The following is a 22,665-nucleotide window of genomic DNA, read 5'->3' as shown; positions in this document are numbered from 1 at the left end:
GCATTTCCAGTCTGCATAGAGACATTTTTCATATATCAGGAGTAGTCAAAATGTCTTTGCAACCCTAAAACACCCAAGGCCTGCAACGACTAGCTGATCCTCCAGAACCAAGTTAATACATACTTCATCAATAAGGTTTCAAACAACCCCCTGTAAAATCTGAGTCAACGGCAGAAGACACATTTGCCTCTTCAGAGGCAGACTGCTGGAATGCTGAATCAGAGATTTTGACAGGGATCACAGGCAAACTCTGCGGGGCATGGCACCAGAGCACCGCAGTTGCTAATCACAAACAGGTAAAGAAGTGACCTGAGTGGACATGGAGGACTCAACCTCACCCATCAGAGCCAAGGAAGACTTTGATCAAAAACCTCTATAACTGTAGTGGTGTAAAAAAACAAATGCAGGTTCCCTGTGAGGACACCAACTAAAGTAAGCAGTTACCCATGACAGTGGGACTGCCCTCGGCTTCTCAGCCAAGACATGTTGCATCCACATGGTGACAATGTACTTAAGCCCAACTTGGGGCAGTGCTTTAGCTACTCACAAACAAGGACAGTTGGGGCTGATGAGGGTTTCAGAAGGCGACCGGGGCACTGTAGGCAGGCAGTGGAAACAGACCAGACATTCATATGATGCTTCAGAAGCAAGATGATGCTTCCTCCAGGCTGAATGACTGGAAAGAGTGAAAAGAAGGCACTCCACTCAGCACTCTGTACCTAAGGCTCCGTTCAAACTAGTGCAACTTGAGTTGTACAGATTCGCATGACAATAAAGATTGCATTGTTTTCAAAGGTGTCTGTTTACATCAATACAACACAGTGCGATTTCGTAAAAGGGACCTGTACAAATTTTGGGCAATTCCAGCACAATTTTGGCCCGATGGAAAATGCAAACCACTTTAAAAGTAGCATCAAAGCATCATTCTAATTGCAATGAATGATTGCACTGATCACATCGGATAGTAAAACCGATTCCTTTTAAAAACGATTAAAAATAGATAAAAATCAATCATATTAATGTACCTGTAGTTTTTTAGTTTAGTTTTTGCATTTAGTTTAGTTTTAGCATGTTATGCTGTATCTGTGCTGTATAGAGCCATAGAGCAGTATTGGTTTGAAAACTAAAATCTCCCAGTACTGTGGTGATCAGGAAACAGACAACCAGGAAGTGTCCAAAACAGAGGAGAATTACAGCAACATCAGAGCAAAAACAAACAATGAGGACATGAAACCAGGACTGCAGTAAGGTAAAGGAAGCTATTTAGCAGGGCTGTGGAGTCGGTAGATAAATGTTCCGACTCCTCAGTTTTATGTACTTCCGACTCCGACTCCTCTGTATTAATATGCGAATGTATTTTATACATTCCTTGAGGGAAAGAAACGCAACCTACCACAGGACTACTGGCTGGGAAGCCAACAGTCTACTGTATTGCACAGTTTAAGCAAAAGACAAACACAATGAAAACAATCAAGTGGCTGGATAGTAGCAGCAGGCATAAACATCAGGAACAGGATCTTTACCAGTTCAAAAATACAAACCACATTATTTGGTTGTTTTAGAACAAAAACAAAGCTTATCTATAATGAACCAAAAACAAAATCTGTAAAACCTAGAAATGGTTTATATTAATCTTGAAATGTAGTTATAGGCTTAGCAAATGCAAATCAATTCAATTTAGAGTTCTAAGGAAGAGAATTGCCTCTGCCAGATCCTCTTTCATAGAAGCTCTTAAGTCAGACTGAGCCTAGGTTCACACTGCTGCGAATTCAAAATCGCGCATTTTACCGCGATTTCGTGGCTGCGATTTTGCCGCGATTTCGGACACAATTTAATGTAAATCGTACAGGAACTACTTTTTGAAATCGCAGATGCGGCGTCGCACTGATTAGGACAGTGCCATTGCCGACAATTGCCGCCGATTTGAGATGCGATTTGACATGTCAAATCGCATCTCAAATCGTTCCAAATCGTACCCAGTGTGAACCAGGGCTTTATTATTTTTAGGGCTGAAAATAATCTTTCGGCACTGACTTGGGTGGGAGGCATTGCAGTAACTATTCTGGCCACATCACTAACGATCTCCGGATAAACAAGGATGGCTTCTTCAACAGTAAGTTTTGATGAGCGATCATACTTTTCAACTTCTTTTAGTGCTTTATAAAACTCCTGTTGGAATTTTTTTATTTGGACACTTACTGGTTCTCTAACATGCGTTTCCTGTAAAAGCAGAACACAACACTATGGAAAGTATACGTATTGCAGCTCCTAATTGTGCGTTGCGTGCCATATAGTGAAGCACATGAAAAGCATGCTTCTTCACGGTCACTTAACGTGTTCGTTTTGCGGTTACGTGAGGCACTGCATGCATTGGTCTTTATTCTTACAGTAGAGAAGTCATTAATTATAACTTTTTGTGAATTGGGACATTTAAACTTGCTTTTTTTTTATTTTTTATTCCAATCTAAATTTAGGAGTCGGAGTATTGTTTGCCGACTCCGACTCCAGGTACCCAAAATTTCCCCCGACTCCGACTCCACAGCCCTGCTATTTAGCAAAAAAAAAATTCCTTTAGTGACCCTTTAACTCTTACAACAGTAAAACCAGAAGTAATGGGGAATTTCAAAACAAACCCAATGGTCCAACAGCAAGGTAGTTCTTGATGTTTTGACCAAACCGGACTTAATCATTAGACAAGTCTTTAGAGACAAGGTCACACCAGGGACTACATCATGGCTCTAGAACTGCACTGTAGTCATATCTGCCAAGTTACCCAGCAAATGAAACAGAATGGCCAGATGAAAATGTGTTGTAATGCAGCTGCTAGTGATCATGGCTTACCTAGATTACAAGCATTGTTAAATTACGCAGAGTAATATGGACTGCAGCATTGCATCAAAGCCATTTGTTACGGATTTAAATAGTAAGAAAATCTAACGTTAAATGTAAATGTGTTTCAGGTGATTTGCCAGGCTAAGAATTATAGATTGAACGTAGAGATCATCATAATAAAGATAATAAAAATTGTGATCATCATTATTCGCTGGGGCCCTCATCCTAAGCTTGGTACAAGGACCAAGTTATAGGAAAAAAACATTTCTAGAAGAACAGGCTGTACAATTATCCTTTATATAATCTATTTTTATAAATGGCATAAAGAAAAAACACCACACAAGTGCCAAAAGGCTTACCCAGAAAGCAGACAACTCTGAAAAGCCGCCACATTACTGCCTACGGGTTTGGATAGGTTTGCCAACCCACTCACCCAGTTAAATTACAGAATGCTGTAGAGGCTCATTAACAGAGAACGTTTTAGACAGCTGTGTGTTACACTTAAAAAAAAAACACACATTTATTTTGCTGTAAACAACTAATTGGACAGAAAGAGTGCAGTGTGAAAACATGGCATTTACAATCAGCTCATAAAAAAGTCAGCATCTCCCATTAGGAGACTTTACAGGTTAACCACTTCCATACCGAGCCTATTCTGGCACTCCTCTCCTACATGTAAAAATCATAATTTTTTTAGAAAATTACTCAGAACCCTCAAACATTATATATGTTTTTTTAGCAGACATCCTAGGGAATAAAATGGCATTTTTTTTAAGAAAAAAAAAAAAATGTAGTTTCACGAATTAAAAACAAAAAATAGTAAAGTTAGCCCAATCTTTTTATATAATGTGAAAGGTGATGTTACGCCAAGTAGATACCCAACATGTCAAGCTTTAAAATTGCACACACTCATGGAAATGGCGCCAAATTTACTTACTTGAGCCCTCAAAGTCCTGCGTCGAGAACGTGCTGAATTTCGGCCCGGTCTTTTTGGCTCTTCATTGGATAGATTTATAGCAGCGCAGCAATTGGCTCGTGCTGCGGTCAATCAAATCCAATGACACAATGCGACTTCTGAGTGATCACTTGAAATCTCTCTGGTCGTTATCCATGACAGCTGATTCTTTCGCCGGGCCCTCAATTGCACGGGAGAGCCCGGAGAAGCACCGGATGACGGAGGGGTGGGGGTGTTCTCCTGTCAACCGTAAGAATGATCAAGCGGCGGAACTGCCACTATGATTGTTCTTATTGTGCACAAAATTGACGTCTGAAAACGAGGATGATGTCTGAATGATGCCTGTAGCTGCAGGCATCATTCAAATATTCCCATTGAAAGTCAAGGACGTCATATGACGGCCTTGGGCTAGAAGTGGTTAAAATGATTGTGAAAAAAAAAAAAAAAAAAAAAAACACACACACACACACACAAACACTTCATACTTACCTACACTGTGCAGTTCGTTTTGCAGAGTGGCCCGAACACCGTCTTCTAGGGTCCTTCGGTGGCTCTCGTGGCTGCTCCCTGCATCAGAAAACCCCCTAGGAGAAGCGCTCCCCCGGGGAAAAACCTTGCAGACGCCCTCCAGAGTCCATCATTTGGTGTCCATAGAAAGGCGATAAGCTTAATCGCCTTTTCACAGCCCCTCCCTGTAGGCGAGCGCCTGTCCAAAAGCATGGCGCCGCTCGCGCATGCGCAGTGGGTGCCCGGCCGTGAAGTCGAAAGCTGTCACTGCCGGGTGCCCACACTAGGAATGAAGACGCCGGCCGGCGAGGGGGGGTGAGGAGCGGAGCCCCCCGGCCGGCGTGTCGCGGGAGCAGGTAAGTGTCTATTAAAAACCAGCAGCTACACTTTTTGTAGGGTAAGGATGGGAAAAACATTAGTGCGCTCCCAGTGGCTGCTTTGAGATTCACATTTCTCTCTCCCTCCAGCAGCAGCAGGGGTTGGCCACCTAGAGCTTTTTGCAGGCCACAGGCTTTGCAGGACAAAGATGCAATAGGAGAGAGGCGGATTTAAAAAAATCTGAACAGCGTTTTCAATGTACTGGGGGATCAGAGTAAGTATGTTTGTTAGTTTTTTGTAAAAAGAGTGCAAAAAGTTGAACTATTTATCCATCACCTATTAAAGGCCATCAACTCTTATGCAAAATCGCTAGGTCCTGCACATTTGTGCTCCTCAGGTTTACTAGAACATTGTGGAAACGCCACAACGTTTCAATGGCGCCTAAGCAAGAGCCTAAAAGTCAGAGTATTGGGTAACTTTTTTTTTTTTTTTTTTTTTTTTTTTTTTTAGTTCTACCAATTTTGCATAGTTGAGAACGAGCACAAATGTAGTGTTAGTTTTAAATGCTGGGCACAGGAATTAATAAAGTTATGTGTTAGGCGAACAAGGGCAGCATTAGGCTTTATTTTGTGCACATATGAGGAAATTGCTGATGAGGAGAAAATTGTGAGATGATAGATGACTTGTCACTGTGCTATTACATCATCAATAGCCAATCAGCAGACCAGGGGTGTTTTCCCAAACTGTGCAGTCGCTGCAGCAGAGGGCAAAGACCTGGCTGTGCTGTCTGGCAGGAATGTCTGGATCACAAACTGTGCATAGAATGTCAAACCCTTTCCTAGATAAAACTGCTCCAAATTATGTATTTCAATAGTACCAAGCCACTAACCTAGAATGCGGCTTTAACCACTTAAGGACCACCGCCCGCGACCCGGTCCGAAGCTGCGGGACCCGCGACCTGATCGCCGCTGGGGTCCCGCGATTGGTCCCCGGAACTGAAGAACGGGGAGAGCCGCGTGTAAACACGGCTTCCCCGTGCTTCACTGTGGCGGCTGCATCGATCGTGTCATACTTTTAATAGGGAGACACAATCGATGACGTCACTCCTACAGCCACACCCCCTACAGTTGTAAACACATACTAGGTGAAACATAACCCCTTCAGCGCCCCCTGTGGTTCACTCCCAAACTGCAACTGTCATTTCCACAATAAACAAAGCATTTTAAATGCATTTTTTGCTGTGAAAATGACAATGGTCCCAAAAATGTGTCAAAATTGTCCGAAGTGTCCGCCATAATGTCGCAGTCACGAAAAAACTCGCTGATCACCGCCATTAGTAGTAAAAAAAAAAATATATACATAAAAATGCAATACAACTATCCCCTATTTTGTAAACGCTATAAATTTTATCGGTTGGTTTGCGCTATAAATTTTGCGCAAACCAACCGATAAACGCTTAATGCGATTTTTTTTTACCAAAAATATGTAGAAGAATACGTATCGGCCTAAACTGAGGAAAAAAAATATTTTTATATATATTTTTGGGGGATATTTATTATAGCAAAAAGTAAAAAATATTGAATTTTTTTCAGAATTGTCGCTCTATTTTTGTTTATAGCACAAAAAATAAAAACCGCAGAGGTGATCAAATACCACCAAAAGAAAGCTCTATTTGTGGGAAAAAAAGGACGCTAATTTTGTTTGGGAGCCATGTCGCACGACCACGCAATTGTCAGTTAAAGCGACGCAGTCCCGAATCGCAAAAAGGGGCCTGGTCCTTTACCTGAATTTTGGTTGGGGGCTTAAGTGGTTAAAATATGTTCTCTTTAAAAAGGTGATGTTAAAAAAAAGAAAAAACACAACACAAACCTTTTTCTTCTTTCTGAGGCTCCTCCTCTTCTGTGGGCTGTGAAGGATCATAGTAATCACTCCGATATTTAAAACACACTGAATTATATGTTCCATCTTCTGCAAGGGCTTCGCTTAGCCGCTTATATTCTTCCTCTTGAAGGGAAATAGAAATATACTTCAAATCAGATAATCGAAAGAAAATGCTTTTAGAAAATCAGATTTCCGCAGTAACATACACTAATTTTTTCAAATAAAATACATGACAAAGTTCAGTTTTCTGAATATTTGTCTGCACTAGCTATAATAATAGAGTAGGCCCACTTATGGTGGGAATGCCCCAAGATCAGAAAATACTGGGAGAGAATCCTGGGCCTGATAAAAGAAATCACCAAGAGGGAGATAAAAAACAATCCATGGGTAGTCCTATTCCATGGAGGAGAAGAGGCAGTAAAATACTACAAAAAGAGTCATTGACTCCTCATTTATTAAATGCAGCCAAAAGGTTGATCCCAAAAAATGGCAAGAAGTGGAAAGTCCACTAATATGGGAGTGGATAGACGCGGTGGAAGAAACATACATGATGGAGGAGTTGAAGTATAGGAGAGGAAAAAACAGGATTAAAGAAATGGAAAAACTGGAAAGATTTCAAGAAAACATGGGAGTTATGCGGACAAATTAAGAGTAACGGGATAAGAGGATAAATAGGAAGAAAGGTAAAACTGCCAAATGAGAAGAACAGGAATAACGAGGGAGGGAAGGGGGGTGGGGGGTAGGGGCAGTAGGGATTTTTTTTTTTTAAATGTTTAATATGGACTTGTCTTTGGCTGGAACCCACTGGAACCATAAAAGCCAATATGTGTGTAATTATGATAAAATAAAACAAATGAATGTGTAAAAGAAAACCACAAATGATGCGAACCGTTGCAGAGACGATACAGGCAAATAAACCATGAGCAAGTCTGAAGTGGTAAAAATATATATATATATAATAATAGAGTAATAATAATAATAGGAGTAAACTCCAGTGCACTGAAAAGCTGGGCAAAAAAACTATCCTGTGGTCCACATTCAGACAGCTGTTTTCCACTCCAATAGGTACTGTCAAAAAGATATCAGAAAAAAGTGAGTAAAATAAACAAAGCTTTATGCATCTTTTTTAAGTATTTTCATTCCACACAGGGATGCTTTTTGTTTAGGACTTCTATATTCATCTGAAATAATTGATGTACCTTGCCGTGCTTCCTCTTCAAGCAAGTCCGTATGCAACGCTAAATACCTCTCTTCATCACACAAAGCTTCTATACGAGCCTCTTCTTCCGATATGTTGTAGTTTCTGTTCCATGAGTTGTGCTCTGCATCATATTCAGCTAGGTCATGCAAATGACCACGCCCATCATACCTGCAACATGAAAAGCATGGTAAGAACCAAGTACTGTAAGCTCCAGTGCTTTTTTTGAACTTACCTGTCTAAACTGCCCTGAACTAAACTAGACCCACCAGAACATGTTGCATTTTTCTGAAACCAATGTTTCTCTGATTCATGTCCTCTTTTGTCTACCATTTTTAGATGTACATGGTGAAATTTGGAATACTACATTCGCTACTGCTAGTCTGTATAAGAGCTGCATCTTTTCATGTAACGTCAAATGATAGTTCTAATGCCCATTGTTTCTGCCAATGCATTAGGAGTGCTTACCGTAGGTTTTTCAACCACTATGAATACTCTGTTTTATGCGCGTGCAATTGGGGTGTCTGGAAACTTCTAATTTACATTCACACAAACCCGAACACATAAATACCTATCCGAAAGAACCAAACGCTGGAAATTTTCTCGCTTCTTTCTGCTAGTCCGCATCCGCAGCAGAAATCTTCGCCAGAGAAGCGTGGATCTCTTGGTGGTAAAAGCATGGCTAGGCTCCACCCTTAGCCAAACGGCTGAAGAAATAAGTTCTGGTTATGTAGTAGAGAGACACACACATATATGGCAATAGAAACAGACATATGTATTTTAAGGAGGCTTTGTCAGTAAGAACAGAAACCAGTAATTACAGATCAGAAAGACAGTCAAGACTATTTGCTCTTGTCCCAGTGACATGTGACCTACCGGTACATAAAAAAATATGGAAACTTTGTAAAATAAAAAAAAATATATAGCGTGATTAATTATCCAATGCAAACAAATCTATTGGCCATGTTACATAAAAATAGATTACAGAATAATTATAAAAGAAAAAGAAAAGAAAGCCACAGAAAACAGCGGCAGATATCATCTATGTCACTGACAAAATAAATGTTACTAAAGACAGCATATAGTCAAGATTGATGAAATAAATAAAAGCAAAACCTCCTTAATTTACAAACTGGATTATTTAAAATTAGAAGCCGATTTATTTTATAAGGGAACATATTACAAACACATTAAGCAGATATTTTGCCACTTAATGGTGTTTTTATTCATACAATCCATCTTACTGGAAAAAAGGCTTCAAACATATCTTTTCCAAATGAAAAAAAAAATATATATATATATATTATTTATAGAAAGTCCATAATCCACAAAAAAACATATCAACGTGTGTTACATAATACAGGAGACATTAGTGGAGATCAAAAAAAAAAAAAAAAGGTGTATCTAGCCAGTAATTTAGCAGTGGTGGATATGGACCCCTGGCATCTTTACTGTCACATGTAACATTTTTCATTGGAAAAAGATTTTTTTACTAGTGAATATGCACAACTGAAACAGAAAAGATAGAAGGGGCTCCGAAATGTAACTGGACAGTCCATCGACGAGGATTTCCGCCTACAAAAACTGTGGAAAACATAAAATAGGGCAAATAAACATTGAGCTCAAGACATGGAGCTTTTATGCATTAAAAAGGTTAAAGAACAACTCAAGTTCAGGAGCCAAGAACAAAAAAAAAATTATAAATATGGTTAAAGTTTGTTCAAAAAAACATCAGTCAATGCTGAGCATAACTGCAGAATTCCAAAACAACCAAAAAAATTAATATCATAAATATCCACACAGGCTTCTAATGCAAAGATCACAGTGCATTCATAGCACTGTACCTCGGAAATACCAAAACACCATTCTTTCAGTGGTGGAAAAAAATAAGTTTTAAAATACACATGAGCCAAACAACAACTGCAACAACAGACTTCAAACTTATTGAAGCACACTGCACAATATCCAAGTATGTGAAGTAGAGCTGCACAATTAGGGCTCTTTCACACGGGCGGCCCGTTCAGGTCCGCCTGCCAGTTTTTTAGGCGGACCTGAATGGGCACTCCGTGCTCCTCTATGGAGCCGCGGATGTCAGTGGTGACATGCCCGCTGACATCCGACCCGCTAAAGTGTGACGGAGGAAAAACCTACTGTTCCATCCGTCTGGCAGATCGGATGAACATGGACAGACTGTCCATGTTCATCCGATCCCCCCATAGGGGAGAGCGGAGAAGAGACAGGGCGGTCCCTGCACAGTGTGCGGGGACCTCCCTGTCATCCGCCGGCTCAGTGAGGATCAACAGAGCGATCCCCGCTGAGCAAGCGGAGGTTCACGTGGGCGGATCATTACTGATCAATTATGATCGCAATTCCACCCTCCTCACGATCTTAATCCAGCATTTCCCCAATTCCTGTTAAACAAATGAAGAGCCATTTTCTGCTCAGAGTTGTCAAAAAATAAAAACACACACACACACACACACACACACACACACACACACACACACACACACACACAGTCAGAAAATGTTTGTCAACAGCAATAAAGAGAAAGAATGCATCTCTCGGTTCTTTTAGATCAAAATAACGAACTTCTGACAGTAAACAAGGTCATTTTAATTAGAGGTCTACCGATATGGGTTTTTCTCTGGTCGATGCCGATATTTAGAAATTGGGGAAGCTGTTTTTTTTGGCAGGTGGCACTGCATGGCACTAAGAGAATAAAATGTCAATCATTGCAATATTTTATGTCACACCGTATTTGCGCAACAGTCTTTCAACACAGCACGAATCGTGATCTTTATTCTAAGCAAAAACTTGTAAAACTCAATTTTATCCAAAATCGTGCAGCAATGAAGGAATCCTACAGTCCTATCTAGGAAGATTGCAGAGCGAGACGCCAAGACCCAAAACATTTCGCTTCTTTATCAACCAGCAAAAAAGCAAAGGTTGACTTCAAATTGAATCAAATAAAGAGCCAACAAAAAAAGAATACTCTGCAAAAACCAACATTGCCTGCCAAAGCACAATCTTTAAACCTGTTTTTTCATACTTTTCAGCTGTCACTAGATGTCAAGAAATAATACCTTTACTTAGAACTACAATTTTCGGATTGTAAGCAACAGTATACTTGTAGCAAAGACATCAGATAAATCATATGGCTTCCCTACAAAAGCACCCTCCACACAAGATTGCCATATTTGAAAACTATAGGTATTATTGGTCTGCTTTTTCAAAGCTCATATAAGCCCCAGAATTTCTAACTGGACAAAATTTGCAGCATATGTAGTATGTGAAATACAATGACTAACCCTACAAGAGTATCACAAGAGACCATTACTTTAACCCTTTGACTCAAAATCCTGTTTATGCACGTAAAAAAAAAAAAAATAATAGTTAAAACCCCCAAATATAGATTTTCTAAAAGCAGAGATGGCGAGAGTCCAATGTCAAAAATATTAGCACTGTTTATCAAACTTGTATTTCCAGCAGGAAAAAAAATAAAGTTAAATGTCAGTACACAGAAAGCTATAGATTTTGCAATTTTATGGTAAAATATAATAATAAAAATAATTAGGTTGTGCTGAGTGAATAGACACCCAGCATTCAAAGCTTTAAAGCAGCAGGTGAAACTCCAGTACACAAAATCTTCCATAGGAAACACTTTAAAAGTCTTTACAGGTCATCAGTTTATAGTCAACTATAAATGACCACCCCAGAATTGTTTCTCACTCTGGTGTGTGCAAGAAATGTGTAGTGTAACCAATGTTTTTGTATGTAGGTGACCTAGACGCACGTGTTTATGTTTGTATGTGACTGTACACAAGGGATGTAGCATTCATTTTTAGATTATTTTTTTTTTGGGCGGGGGGGGGGGGGTTGCAAGCAAAATGTAAAAGCCGATAGTGACAGTCAGCACAGGCGAGTGAGGGAGCCCATCTGTGCCGACTGCTCCCTCACTGTGTATACCGCTCTACTCCTGCCCCTCTCCCCTTGCACACACTTCTATGAATTAAAAAAAAAAAATATGTATGTAATGTATCCATGCATATTTCTGACATTTGTTGCTTACAAGTTATAATCTATAATCCGTATTCTTTGCTAGAAAATTACTTAGAACCCCCAAATAAATATATATTTCTTTAGCAGAGAATCTAGAGAATAAAATGGCATGCAATATGTCACTGTATTTGCGCAGCGGTCTTTTAAAAAAAAACAGTAAAGTTACCCCTTTTATTTTATACAATGTGCTCTGTAGCTCAGTAGATAGCGGTGATACCTCACATGTGTGATTTCAACATTGTTTACATATGTGGGCAGGACTTGCGCAAGTTTTCTTTGCTGTATAGGCTCGCGGGGACGGAACGAAGATGTTACGCCACGAGAATCGTGATCTTTATTCTAAGCGAAAAAATCATGGATTCTCATTTTAGAAGGAAAGATAGCCGCTCCAGGTGAGGTGTGTCCTCGTGATAATCCTCCTCACATAAACCCCAGGTGCTGGCAATGCATCAAGCAAGGCAGAAAAAGAAAATGTCTTTCTGGACAGCCGCACTGAAAACGAAAGTTGCCTTTATTGTAAACTCACAGCAGCACTACAAATCACAGCAGACCGCACAGCTTACACGTTTCACACTATTCCTAGTGTTTAATTATAGCCATGATTAAACACTAGGAATAGTGTGAAACGTGTAAGCTGTGCGGTCTGCTGTGATTTTTACAATAAAGGCAACTTTTCGTTTTGAGTGCGGCTGTCCAGAAAGACATTTTCTTTTTACGATTCTCATTTTATCCAGAATCATGTAGCTCTAATGTAAACCAAAAATTATACTCAAGTGGATAAGTGGATGGAAAAAGAAACAAACTCCCAAAAAAATTCTCGTACGGGAACAGAACGAACCACTTTAGCCTGGACAATTATGCAGCTTAAAGACCTGGCCACTTTTTAACTGACAATTGCGCGGTCGTGCGACGTGCCTCCCAAACAAAATTGGCGTCCTTTTTTCCCCACAAATAGAGCTTTCTTTTGGCGTTATTTGATCACCTCTGCTGTTTTTAGTTTTTGGGCTATAAACAAAAATAGAGCGACAATTTTGAAAAAATAAATAAATAATGTTTTTTACTTTTTGCTATAAACATCCCAAAAAAAAACACAAAAAAATGTTTCCTCAGTTTAGGCCGATGCGATTTTTTTTTACCAAAAATATGTAGAAGAATACGTAATAAGCGTTTATCGATTGGTTTGCACAAAAGTTATTAGCGTCTACCAAATAGGGGATAGTTTTATTGCATTTTTATTAATAATTTTTTTACTAGTAATGGCGGAGATCAGCGATTTTTATGGTGACTGCGACATTATGGCGGACACATCGGACACTTTTTTGGGATCACTGTCATTTATACAGCGAACAGTGCTATAAAAATGTAAAAATCTAAGTGAAGGGGTTAACCTGTAAGTGGCGCTGTAGGGGTTAACTGTGCCCTGATGTGTTTTTTACTGTGGGGGGCGTGGCTTAGCGTGTGACGTCACTGATAGTCTGTTCCCTGTCATAGGGAACGACAATCAGTGTCAGTCTCACTAGGATGCACGGGGAGAGGTTTGTTTACACTTACCTCTCCCCGTTCTTCCTCTGTGACCCGATCACAGGAGACCGGCAGCGATCGGGGTTCCCGCGGGGACGGTCACAGAGCTTAGGACCGGGTCGTGAGTGCGTTGCGCCCTTAAGCCGTGCCATTCTGCAGACGTATATCTGCGTGCGGCGGTGGTCCTTAAGCGGTTAATGTGTACCATTTTCATACAAGACGCGGCAGAAAAGAAAGACTGCACATGATCAGAAATTACAAACAAAAATAGTCTGCCATACGAGAATTTCCAAACAAATTTTTGTTGATCGGTTCGATTTTGCAGTGGAACGAGGGAAATTGGGCGATCGTTCACCCGATTTTCCTACCCAAGTCACACCCAAAGACAAAACACAATGTGCTTAACTCTGATGTCTCATGTCTTTATTGAACAAACCCATTAAACATTTACAGTGATGGAAGGAAGAAGTGAACGTTAAAAGTGTGTGTGTGCGCATAGATAGATAGATATATTAGCGATATATATCCTGGGTCCTTAAAGCAGATTACACAGCACAATGCTGTGTAATCTGCCCCCCCCCCCCAACGAAAAAAAAAAAAATCAGCTGATGCTAAGAACAGCAATCTTACAATGTTTGAGTGTCTGAAACAATTTGCATTACCACCTGATGACTTTTGTATATTATCCTCCCAATGCTAGGAGGTCGTGTGTTATACTTCATTTGTGGGGGGGGGAAAAAATGCAAACTACTGACTCCAATTAGCTTTCATTGAAGTTACCAATCTTTGGGTACACTTATATTTTCCTTCAGCACTGTGAATGTTTAATTGGTGCGTTCAATAAAGACACGAGAAATTCGAGTTGTGCGTTATCAGCTTAAGCACATTGGGGGAAATTAAATTGGGCTGCGCCGTCACTATTCTGGCGAATCCCTCGTTAATGTATTGTGCCAATTTCATAAAACATTTGCAACACTTTTGGTTCTGACATACTCGGGCACCAAAGTCAAGTAGTTCTAAAATGCACCACTTTTACATTGTGGTACGAGGAATGTGCCAGACACCAAATAAAGTACGGATAGTTCATATCTTACAGACGTGGAGCCAGATAACACCAACTCTTTTGACATACAGAAAGAGAAACTGTCTCAGACAGATTTTACAAAAGAGTCTGGCTTGCACTCTAAAAGTGGCGTAGCTTATGCCAAATTCAAGTACAAATTCTAGGCAAGTAAATGAATATGGCACATTCTACATGACAAACACTTAGGCAAAATCTGTCTGTGCCAGAATATATGAATTCCAGGGATTGTGTTTATCAATATTGCTGCCACTTAGATGACGATTAGATCACAGTTTAAAGCACGTTGCTAGAGAAAACCAGATACATTTTGCAATAACATGGTGTAGGTGGTGTTGACAATAGCTTTCACTTAGTTCACACTGTAAACATATTTGGGGGTTTGCATGCTGGGACTAACAGGGAGGTGAAGTCTCCATCAATCATCGATCTTTTATCCCACCCCCTAGTGTTAAGCAATATGAGAAGGGAGGGAGGGGAGTGTCATTTACCACTGTGTGTACGCTGACATGTGTGACTCTATAGTCACATGGCTGCACAGATAATATAAAGGAGGAAATTAACAGCTTAGAAGGGAACTGAAACTAGACCATGCTCAGTAGATGAAAGTGATTGTGGATTATTCTGCGCAAAGGAATAGACAAAGCACAAAAAAAAAAAAAAAAAAAAGATAACTGCTTAGTAGATGTAAACAGTTGGTTTACACAATCTCAGGCTGCAACAGGGAGGTACAGTAAATAGGATCAACCAGGATTTTTGCAGTCTACAGAAAACAACTGCTCTAGTGGATAAGGGAGTATGAACAAAACTTAATATAGCATCTATTGACAATTTTGGTTATTTGCATTTAATTACATTTTAAGTGTTGCATGTATAATACAATACTGTGACTAAAATACAATCATCCAGTATTTAAAAAACAAAAAAAACACCATCATTAAAGAAAAGCCATAATTAAACATAAGCACAAAATACACACAGTGTCAATAAAGGGGTTACATCTGTAATGCATTTGTTATAGAGTACCCCGAGACAGGAAAACAAACTGGAAGCCTTTCATAGGACCAAGCATCTCCATACAATTATAATATGCCCTTTCTAAAATGCATTAAGTTGTTAGGAGAACCACAGAGATACTCAGCAATGACTTTTACATCTATACAATCCTTGAAAAAGAAGTGAACATCAACCTTTCCATTGCAAGAATAAAGTATTGAGTGTTGCTGTTAACCCATTCACTGTCAGAAAGGCCTGATTACATTATTAGGCATTTTGATTTTTTTTGACCCATCTGTTCCAAGTCATTGACACACTAGGTAAGAGTAAGTCAAGCAGATGACGTTTCAGGAGATTGGCAGCCTTAAAATGTCTTGCAGCAAGTAAAGTAGTAGCATCTGTCAGACAATCCTGGTAATGGAGGGGACACTGCCAGGTTATAGGTGTGTGTAGGTGTGGGTGTGTACAATCCTAACAGCACATGGATGTTTAGGGCTCCATTCACACCTATGTAGGAGCCAAGCACATTGTTGTGCCTTCTGGCAGCCCGTTAATTTAAACTTTTTTTTATCTCACCACATCAAAATGCATGGTACTTTACTATGCATTTTGGTGCAAGATTGTGCGCAGGTTAGCAAGATGCACTGGGGTGCCATTAAAAATAAATGGCACTGCCACACACTTGCAAAAGGGATGCACACAATACAAACAGAAATCCTGATCTCCTGTAGCCACTTGCTGTGCACTTATAAGCACTCCAGCAATTCTCAGTGCAGGTTTCCCAAAGGGGACAACTTGTAGCCTCCAATGGGAATTGTAGCTTACCAATCCTTAAATGTTATCGCTACATTAGTTCTTTTTTTAGGTTTTTTTCTTTTATTTTCTTCTGGTGATCTGGCCAGTACCACACTTCTACTCTACAGAAGAGCAATGGAAAACACTTGGACAAAAGCATTGTCAGTCTGGGGATAGTGTTAGATGCACTATCAGATTTAGATGAACTTGACTAATAACAAATTAAAGGGCTTGTAGACCATTGTGTCTTTTCACCTAATGCATCAAGGTCAAAAAACACCTGGCAGTCACCGGCCCCCCAGCCCCCCGTTTTACTTACCTGAGCCCCATATTTGCCTCAGCGGGGACGTGCTATCCCTCTCTCCACGGGGTCCTGGCTCACGATTGGAGAAGACGGTTTTAGGGACCACTTGGTTTTAGGGGGCAAAATACACAGTGGAGGCAAGTATGACATATTTGTTATTTAACCACTTGAGACCCGCGCTATTGACAAAAGACGTCAACAGCGCAGCTCTCAAGTGCCAACTGGACGTCTTTGGACGTCATTAAAAAGCATTACCCGCGCGTGCCACTGGGGGGCACGCAGCGGGTAAACACTGTCCCGGCGCATCGCTCGGGAGCCGATGCGTGTACCTGGCGGCCGCAATGTCCGCCGGGTACACGCGATCGTCGGTAACACAGCAGGGACGTGGAGCTCTGTGTGTAAACACAGAGCTCCACATGCTGTCAGAAGAGAGGAGACCGATCTGTGTCACTTGTACATAGAGACACAGCATCGGTCACCTCTCCCAGTCACCCCCCTCCCCCCACACAGTTAGAACACACCCAGGCTACACATTTAACCCCTTCCTCACCCCCTAGTGTTAACCCCTTCACTGCCAGTCACATTTATACAGTAATTAGTGCATTTTTATAGCACTGATCGCTGTATAAATGTGAATGGCGCCAAATTTGTGTCAAAAGTGTCCGATGTGTCCGCCATAACATCGCAGTCCCAATAAAAATCGCAGATCGCCGCCATTACTAGTAAAAAAAATAAAAAATAAAAAAAAAATCATAATTCTGTCCCCTATTTTGTAGGCGCTATAACTTTTGCGCAAACCAGTCGCTTATTGCGTTTGTTTTTTTTTACAAAATACGTCGAAAAATACGTATCGGCCTAAACTGGAAAAAAATAGTTTTTTTTTTAAAAAAAATTGGGATATTTATTATAGCAACAAGTAAAAAATATATATTTTTTTTAAATTGTCGCTCTTTTTTTGTTTATAGCGCAAAAAATAAAAACCGCAGAGGATCAAATACCACCAAAATAAAGCTCTATTTGTGGGGAAAAAAGGACGTCAATTTTGTTTGGGAGCCACGTCGCACGACCGCGCAAATGTCAGTTAAAGCGACGCAGTGCCGTAAGCTGAAATTTCGCCTGGGAACGAAGGGGGTTTATGTGCCCAGTAAGCAAGTGGTTAAAAAAAATAAAAAAATTAGGAGGTAAATGGTTTGTCTGAACAGCCACATTTCCTTGACGGCTGGTCTAAAGCAAGTTGAAGAATAACAGACTTATGCCTCGTACACACGATCTGAATATCGTACAACTTTTTTCGCCTAATAGTCGCAAGTAAAATTAAAATAGGTTATTAAAGTCACGAAAATTCTCGTATGACAGAAAAAAAAAAAAAAAAATCGGACGTGATGTCATGTGTTGACAGTAATGTATTTGTATTGTATTTTCGGAAGACAACTATACTGACTAAACGAAAATCGTACGATCTTGGATCGCCCTGTTATATATAAAATCACAGTATTGTATACAGATCTATTCATGATGGTAGGTCTGAATTATAAAATTTCTTGCAAAATCCACAAGATTCAAGCCATGCGTTATATACTGCAGTTGTAAACCATTCGGTGCCGGTTCACACTACTGCGCTCTGCGAGATCACGTGATTCGCACCACACTGCAAAGCAAATCACATGCGATGTCCGTGGGATGCGATTTCAGCCACATAGTATGGCTGAAATCTCATTCAGACCAAACTCACACAGGACCCTTTTTTTGGTCCGCACCATGAACGGATCATGTTCACACCCATGTGATTCGATTCATGTCCCAACTGATAGTTCGCAGTGCGATATGCTAGTTGCAATGGGGGTGTCATTAACCACTTCAATAGCAGGTACTTCCCACCCTTCCTGTCCAAGCCAATTTTCAGCGCTGTCTAAATGACAATTGCGTGGTCATGCTACACTGTACATTTTTATAATTTTGTTCCCACAAATAGAGCTTTCTTTTGGTGGTACTTGATTACCTCTGCGGTTTTTATTTTTTGCCAAATGAATAAAAAAAAAAAAAAAAAAAAAAAAGACTGAAAATTCTGAAGAAAAAAAAAAAAAGTTTTTGTTTCTGTTATAACATTTTGTAACTAAGCTTCCTCCTTCAATGATAAGCACTGATAAGGCGTCACTGATGAGGTGGCACCAATGAGATGGCACTGGTGGGTGACACTGATATGCAGCACTGATGGGCATTGATAGGTGGCACTGGTGGGTACTTATTGGTGGCACTGATGAACTGCATTGACAGGCATCACTGGCAGACATTTTTGTTTGCCACTGATTGGTATTTCCCTGGTGGCCTAGGGTGACATACCTGGTGGTTCAGTGTGGTGGCCTTCCCAGGTGGTCCATTGCGGCATCCTGGGCGGGCATTCGAGGGGGGGCTGCGCTGAAAAACAATCAGCACAGACCCCCCTTGTCAGGAGAGCAGCCGATCGGCTCTCTCTACTCGCGTCTGTCGGACGCAAGTAAGGAAAAGCAGATCAATGGTTCTTCCTGTTTACATCGTGATCAGTTGTGATTGGACACGGCTGATCACGTGGTAAAAAGCCGCCGTCAGGGGCTCTTTACCAAGATCGGTGTAGCGGTGTGTCAGACTGACACACCGCACCACAGAGATTGCCACGATGCGTGCGCCCACGGGGCTGGACGTCATATAGTCAGGATAGCTCAACCACCGCCCGGCCGTTATTCTGCTATAGGCCAGGTGGGAAGAGGTTAGCAATGTATTGACTCTCTCGGCTGTGTGGACTGTCGTGGGACTCAGGTGCGACACGGGAACCCGCAGTGGATTCGCAGGTTTCCCGCATTACACAGGTGTGAACAGAGCCATACAATCCTTTTTCATGTAGCCTTTTTTGTACATATGTGAGTGAAGGGTAAAGCTGCATGCACTCAGTATCAGTGGAAAGGAGGGGAGTGCTCCCTACATTCTATAGATATGTGTATTGATCCCAGTTGTAAGGATTAGGTGTCCCATTGCAGTCACACACAGGCCTGTCTACCAGTGGAGGAGTCAGAGCAGCCCCTGGAAACAGAAGTGATCACACTGGGTTACATTAGGTAATTGTCATGAGCTTCCAACCGACCTATCTATGAGAATGTTCTTGTCTCCCATCCAGGGGATGAGGTGCCGGCCCTGCTCATGGTACAAGGCCTTCTCGTCGTCCCGGAACACCTTGCAGGCATAGCCGAACACCAACAGGTCCGCCACCGCCTGCTGCTTCCCGCTGCTCTTCTTCCGTGGAACCCCCGGGAACATCCTGTCCTCTATCCGTGCGGTAACACCACAAGAGAATACACCGAAGGCCTCCGGTACTGTGCGAGCCCCGGCACAAGATGGCGCGAAACACACTTCCGCTTCCCAGTCCGCAGATTCCACACACTGCTCCAAGGGCCTCCCGTCCTCTGCAGGTCTACAAGAAATACAAATGACCGGATTAAAGCACACGGTAGTTGCGCAAACGGCCTCTGCTTAGTTAATGTACCGTTCTCTTTTTTTTTTTTAGTTTGCAGAAAAAGGAAAGTGCGAAAGCAGAAATTATATATATTTCCGCCAATCCCAATATGGCGGCGGACAGTTCGCTTATTATTAGGGAGGCGGGGCTGTGTGCTCAGAGCTAGGATTCCTCCTTCTGACTGCTGTTTTATGTGTCTGCTTTCATATAACAGAAATAAACTAATAGAATAATAAACACAACTTGGGCACCCATAATGTGCAAGTATGCAAGTGGCACACTCAGGCTGAATTTACACTATGTGCAGTAAAGTCTTACTTGTATTTGCCTTTCAAACACCTTGAAAGCGGAGTTCCACCCAAAAGTGGAAGTTTCGCTTAAGGCTGCTTTCACACTGGGGCATCGGCTCCGTTTAGGGGTGCCACCTATTCTTCAAGTCAAACCCAAACACTTTAGCGGCGCACAGCAATTTGTTTTAAAGTATAATAAACTATACATATATTTTGCAATTAAGTAACGTTTCTAATCAAATAAAGCTAATCACAAGAGTCCCCCTTTACATCAGAGTCCACAGAGCTCCCCCTTTACATATGAATCTGCAGAGGCCCCCCTTTACATCTGAATTTGCAGAGTTCCCCCTTTACATCTGAATCTGCATAGTTCCCCAATTATATCTGAATCCACAGAGTTCCCCTTTTACATCTGAATCCGCAGAGTTCCCCCTTTACATCTGAATCTGCAGAGTCCCCCCTTTACATCTGAATTTGCAGAGTTCCCCTTTTACATCTGAATCCGCAGAGTTCCCCCTTTACATCTGAATCTGCAGAGTTCCCCCTTTACATCTGAATCCGCAGAGTTCCCCCTTTACATCTGAATCTGCAGAGTTCCCCCTTTACGTCTGAATCCACAGAGTTCTCCTTTTACGTATGAATCCGCAGGGTTTCCCCTTTACATCTGAATCTGCAGAGTTCCCCCTTTACATCTAAATCCGTAGAGTTCTCCTTTTACATATGAATCCGCAGAGTTCCCACTTTACATCTGGATCCGCAGAGTTCCCCTTACATATGAATCCGCAGAGTGCCTCTTTTACATATGAATTCGCAGAGTTCCCCTTTTACATATGAATTCGCAGAGTTCCCCCTTTACATCTGAATCCGCAGAGTTCCCCCTTTACATCTGAATCTGCAGAGTTCCCCCTTTACGTCTGAATCCGCAGAGTTCTCCTTTTACATATGAATCCGCAGGGTTTCCCCTTTACATCTGAATCTGCAGAGTTCCCCCTTTACATCTGAATCCGTAGAGTTCTCCTTTTACATATGAATCCGCAGAGTTCCCACTTTACATCTGGATCCGCAGAGTTCCCCTTACATATGAATCCGCAGAGTGCCCCTTTTACATCTGAATCCGCAGAGTTCTACCTTTACATCTGAATCTGCAGAGTTCCCCCTTTACGTCTGAATCCGCAGAGTTCTCCTTTTACATATGAATCCGCAGGGTTTCCCCTTTACATCTGAATCTGCAGAGTTCCCCCTTTACATCTGAATCCATAGAGTTCTCCTTTTACATATGAATCCGCAGAGTTCCCACTTTACATCTGGATCCGCAGAGTTCCCCTTACATATGAATCCGCAGAGTGCCCCTTTTACATCTGAATCCGCAGAGTTCTACCTTTACATCTGAATCCGCAGAGTTCTACCTTTACATCTGAATCTGCAGAGTTCCCCTTTCACATATGAATCCACAGCGTTCCTCTTTACATATGAATCCACAGAGTTCCCCCTTTACATCTAAATCCGCAGAGTAACCCCTTTATATCTGAATTTGCAGAGTAACCCCTTTATATCTAAATCCGCAGAGTAACCCCTTTATATCTGAATCCGCAGAGTAACCCCTTTACATCCGAATCCGCAGAGTAACCCCATTACATCTGAATCCGCAGAGTAACCCCTTTACATCTGAATCCGCAGAGTTGCCCCTTTACATCTGAATCCGCAGAGTTCCCTTTTTACATCTGAATCTGCAGATTTCCCTTACACTGTAAGGCGGGACTCTGCAGACTCTGATGTAAGGGAGAACTTTGGGGACTCTAACATAAGGGATGCTTTGTGAATCCTGATTTAAGGGGGGACACTGAATACTCTGATGCACGGTGAGGACTCTGATGTAAGGGGGGATGCTGTGGCCTCTGGTGTAAAGGGGAACTGTGATACAAGGGGTGCTCTGAGAACCCTGATTTACCTTAGTGTACTCACTCAGAGGCAGGAGAGAGAAGAGGGGAGACTTCAGTCACAGACAGGGATGGATGGTGAGCTCACTCACCCCTTGGCAGTCAGCACCTCTCATACAGATTTATCTGAGGCTGCTGGACTTCAAATTTCCACCCCCCCCCACTTCCCTTTTCTGAGGCACAGTGCTGGGGATTGGAGTGTGGGCAGACATAGAGGGGCAGGGCGGGAAGAAGAGGAGCAGATAGAGCCCTCTCTCCTCTCCCGTCTCTATAGAGGGGGGGGGGGGGTGACTGTTAGTGCTGGCCTTGGGCAGTGTGAAAGAGAGTGTAACACACACTCTCAGCTTAGAAAACTGCTCCCACTTCCACTTGGACCTACCCTAGGTGACTCCTCATCTCCCCCTTCTTCCCTGCACTCTTCCGGGACACATCACAGGTCCTAGAAGATTGCACGGCCATTGAGAAGGTGCAGAGTGACTCGCACCCTGCGCACCCGGCTGTGCA

General features: G+C 41.7%; 1 protein-coding gene across 3 annotated transcripts in view; it reads right to left on the bottom strand.

Annotated features, from left to right (window-relative positions):
* Positions 1-19,847, bottom strand: part of LOC120935572 (splicing factor SWAP) — a 173,254-nt gene extending 153,407 nt beyond the window's left edge. For 2 of the 3 annotated variants that reach the window (XM_040347622.1, XM_040347628.1), the window contains exons 1-3: positions 19,566-19,847; positions 7,693-7,862; positions 6,482-6,616 (exon numbers count right to left, since the gene is read on the bottom strand). In XM_040347622.1, the coding sequence (XP_040203556.1) occupies positions 6,482-6,616; positions 7,693-7,862; positions 19,566-19,738 (478 nt within the window). In that variant the 5' untranslated portion in view covers positions 19,739-19,847. Of the gene's footprint in view, positions 1-6,481; positions 6,617-7,692; positions 7,863-8,262; positions 8,399-19,565 lie in introns of all 3 variants that reach the window. The other variant, XM_040347634.1, reaches the window with a different exon arrangement.
* Between the last annotated feature and the right edge of the window lie 2,818 nt (positions 19,848-22,665).

The sequence above is a fragment of the Rana temporaria genome, chromosome 1 (assembly GCF_905171775.1).
Source record: "Rana temporaria chromosome 1, aRanTem1.1, whole genome shotgun sequence".
Taxonomy (NCBI): domain Eukaryota; kingdom Metazoa; phylum Chordata; class Amphibia; order Anura; family Ranidae; genus Rana; species Rana temporaria.
Note: the sequence above shows the minus strand (reverse complement) of the source record. Positions and strands in the feature narration are given on the sequence as shown.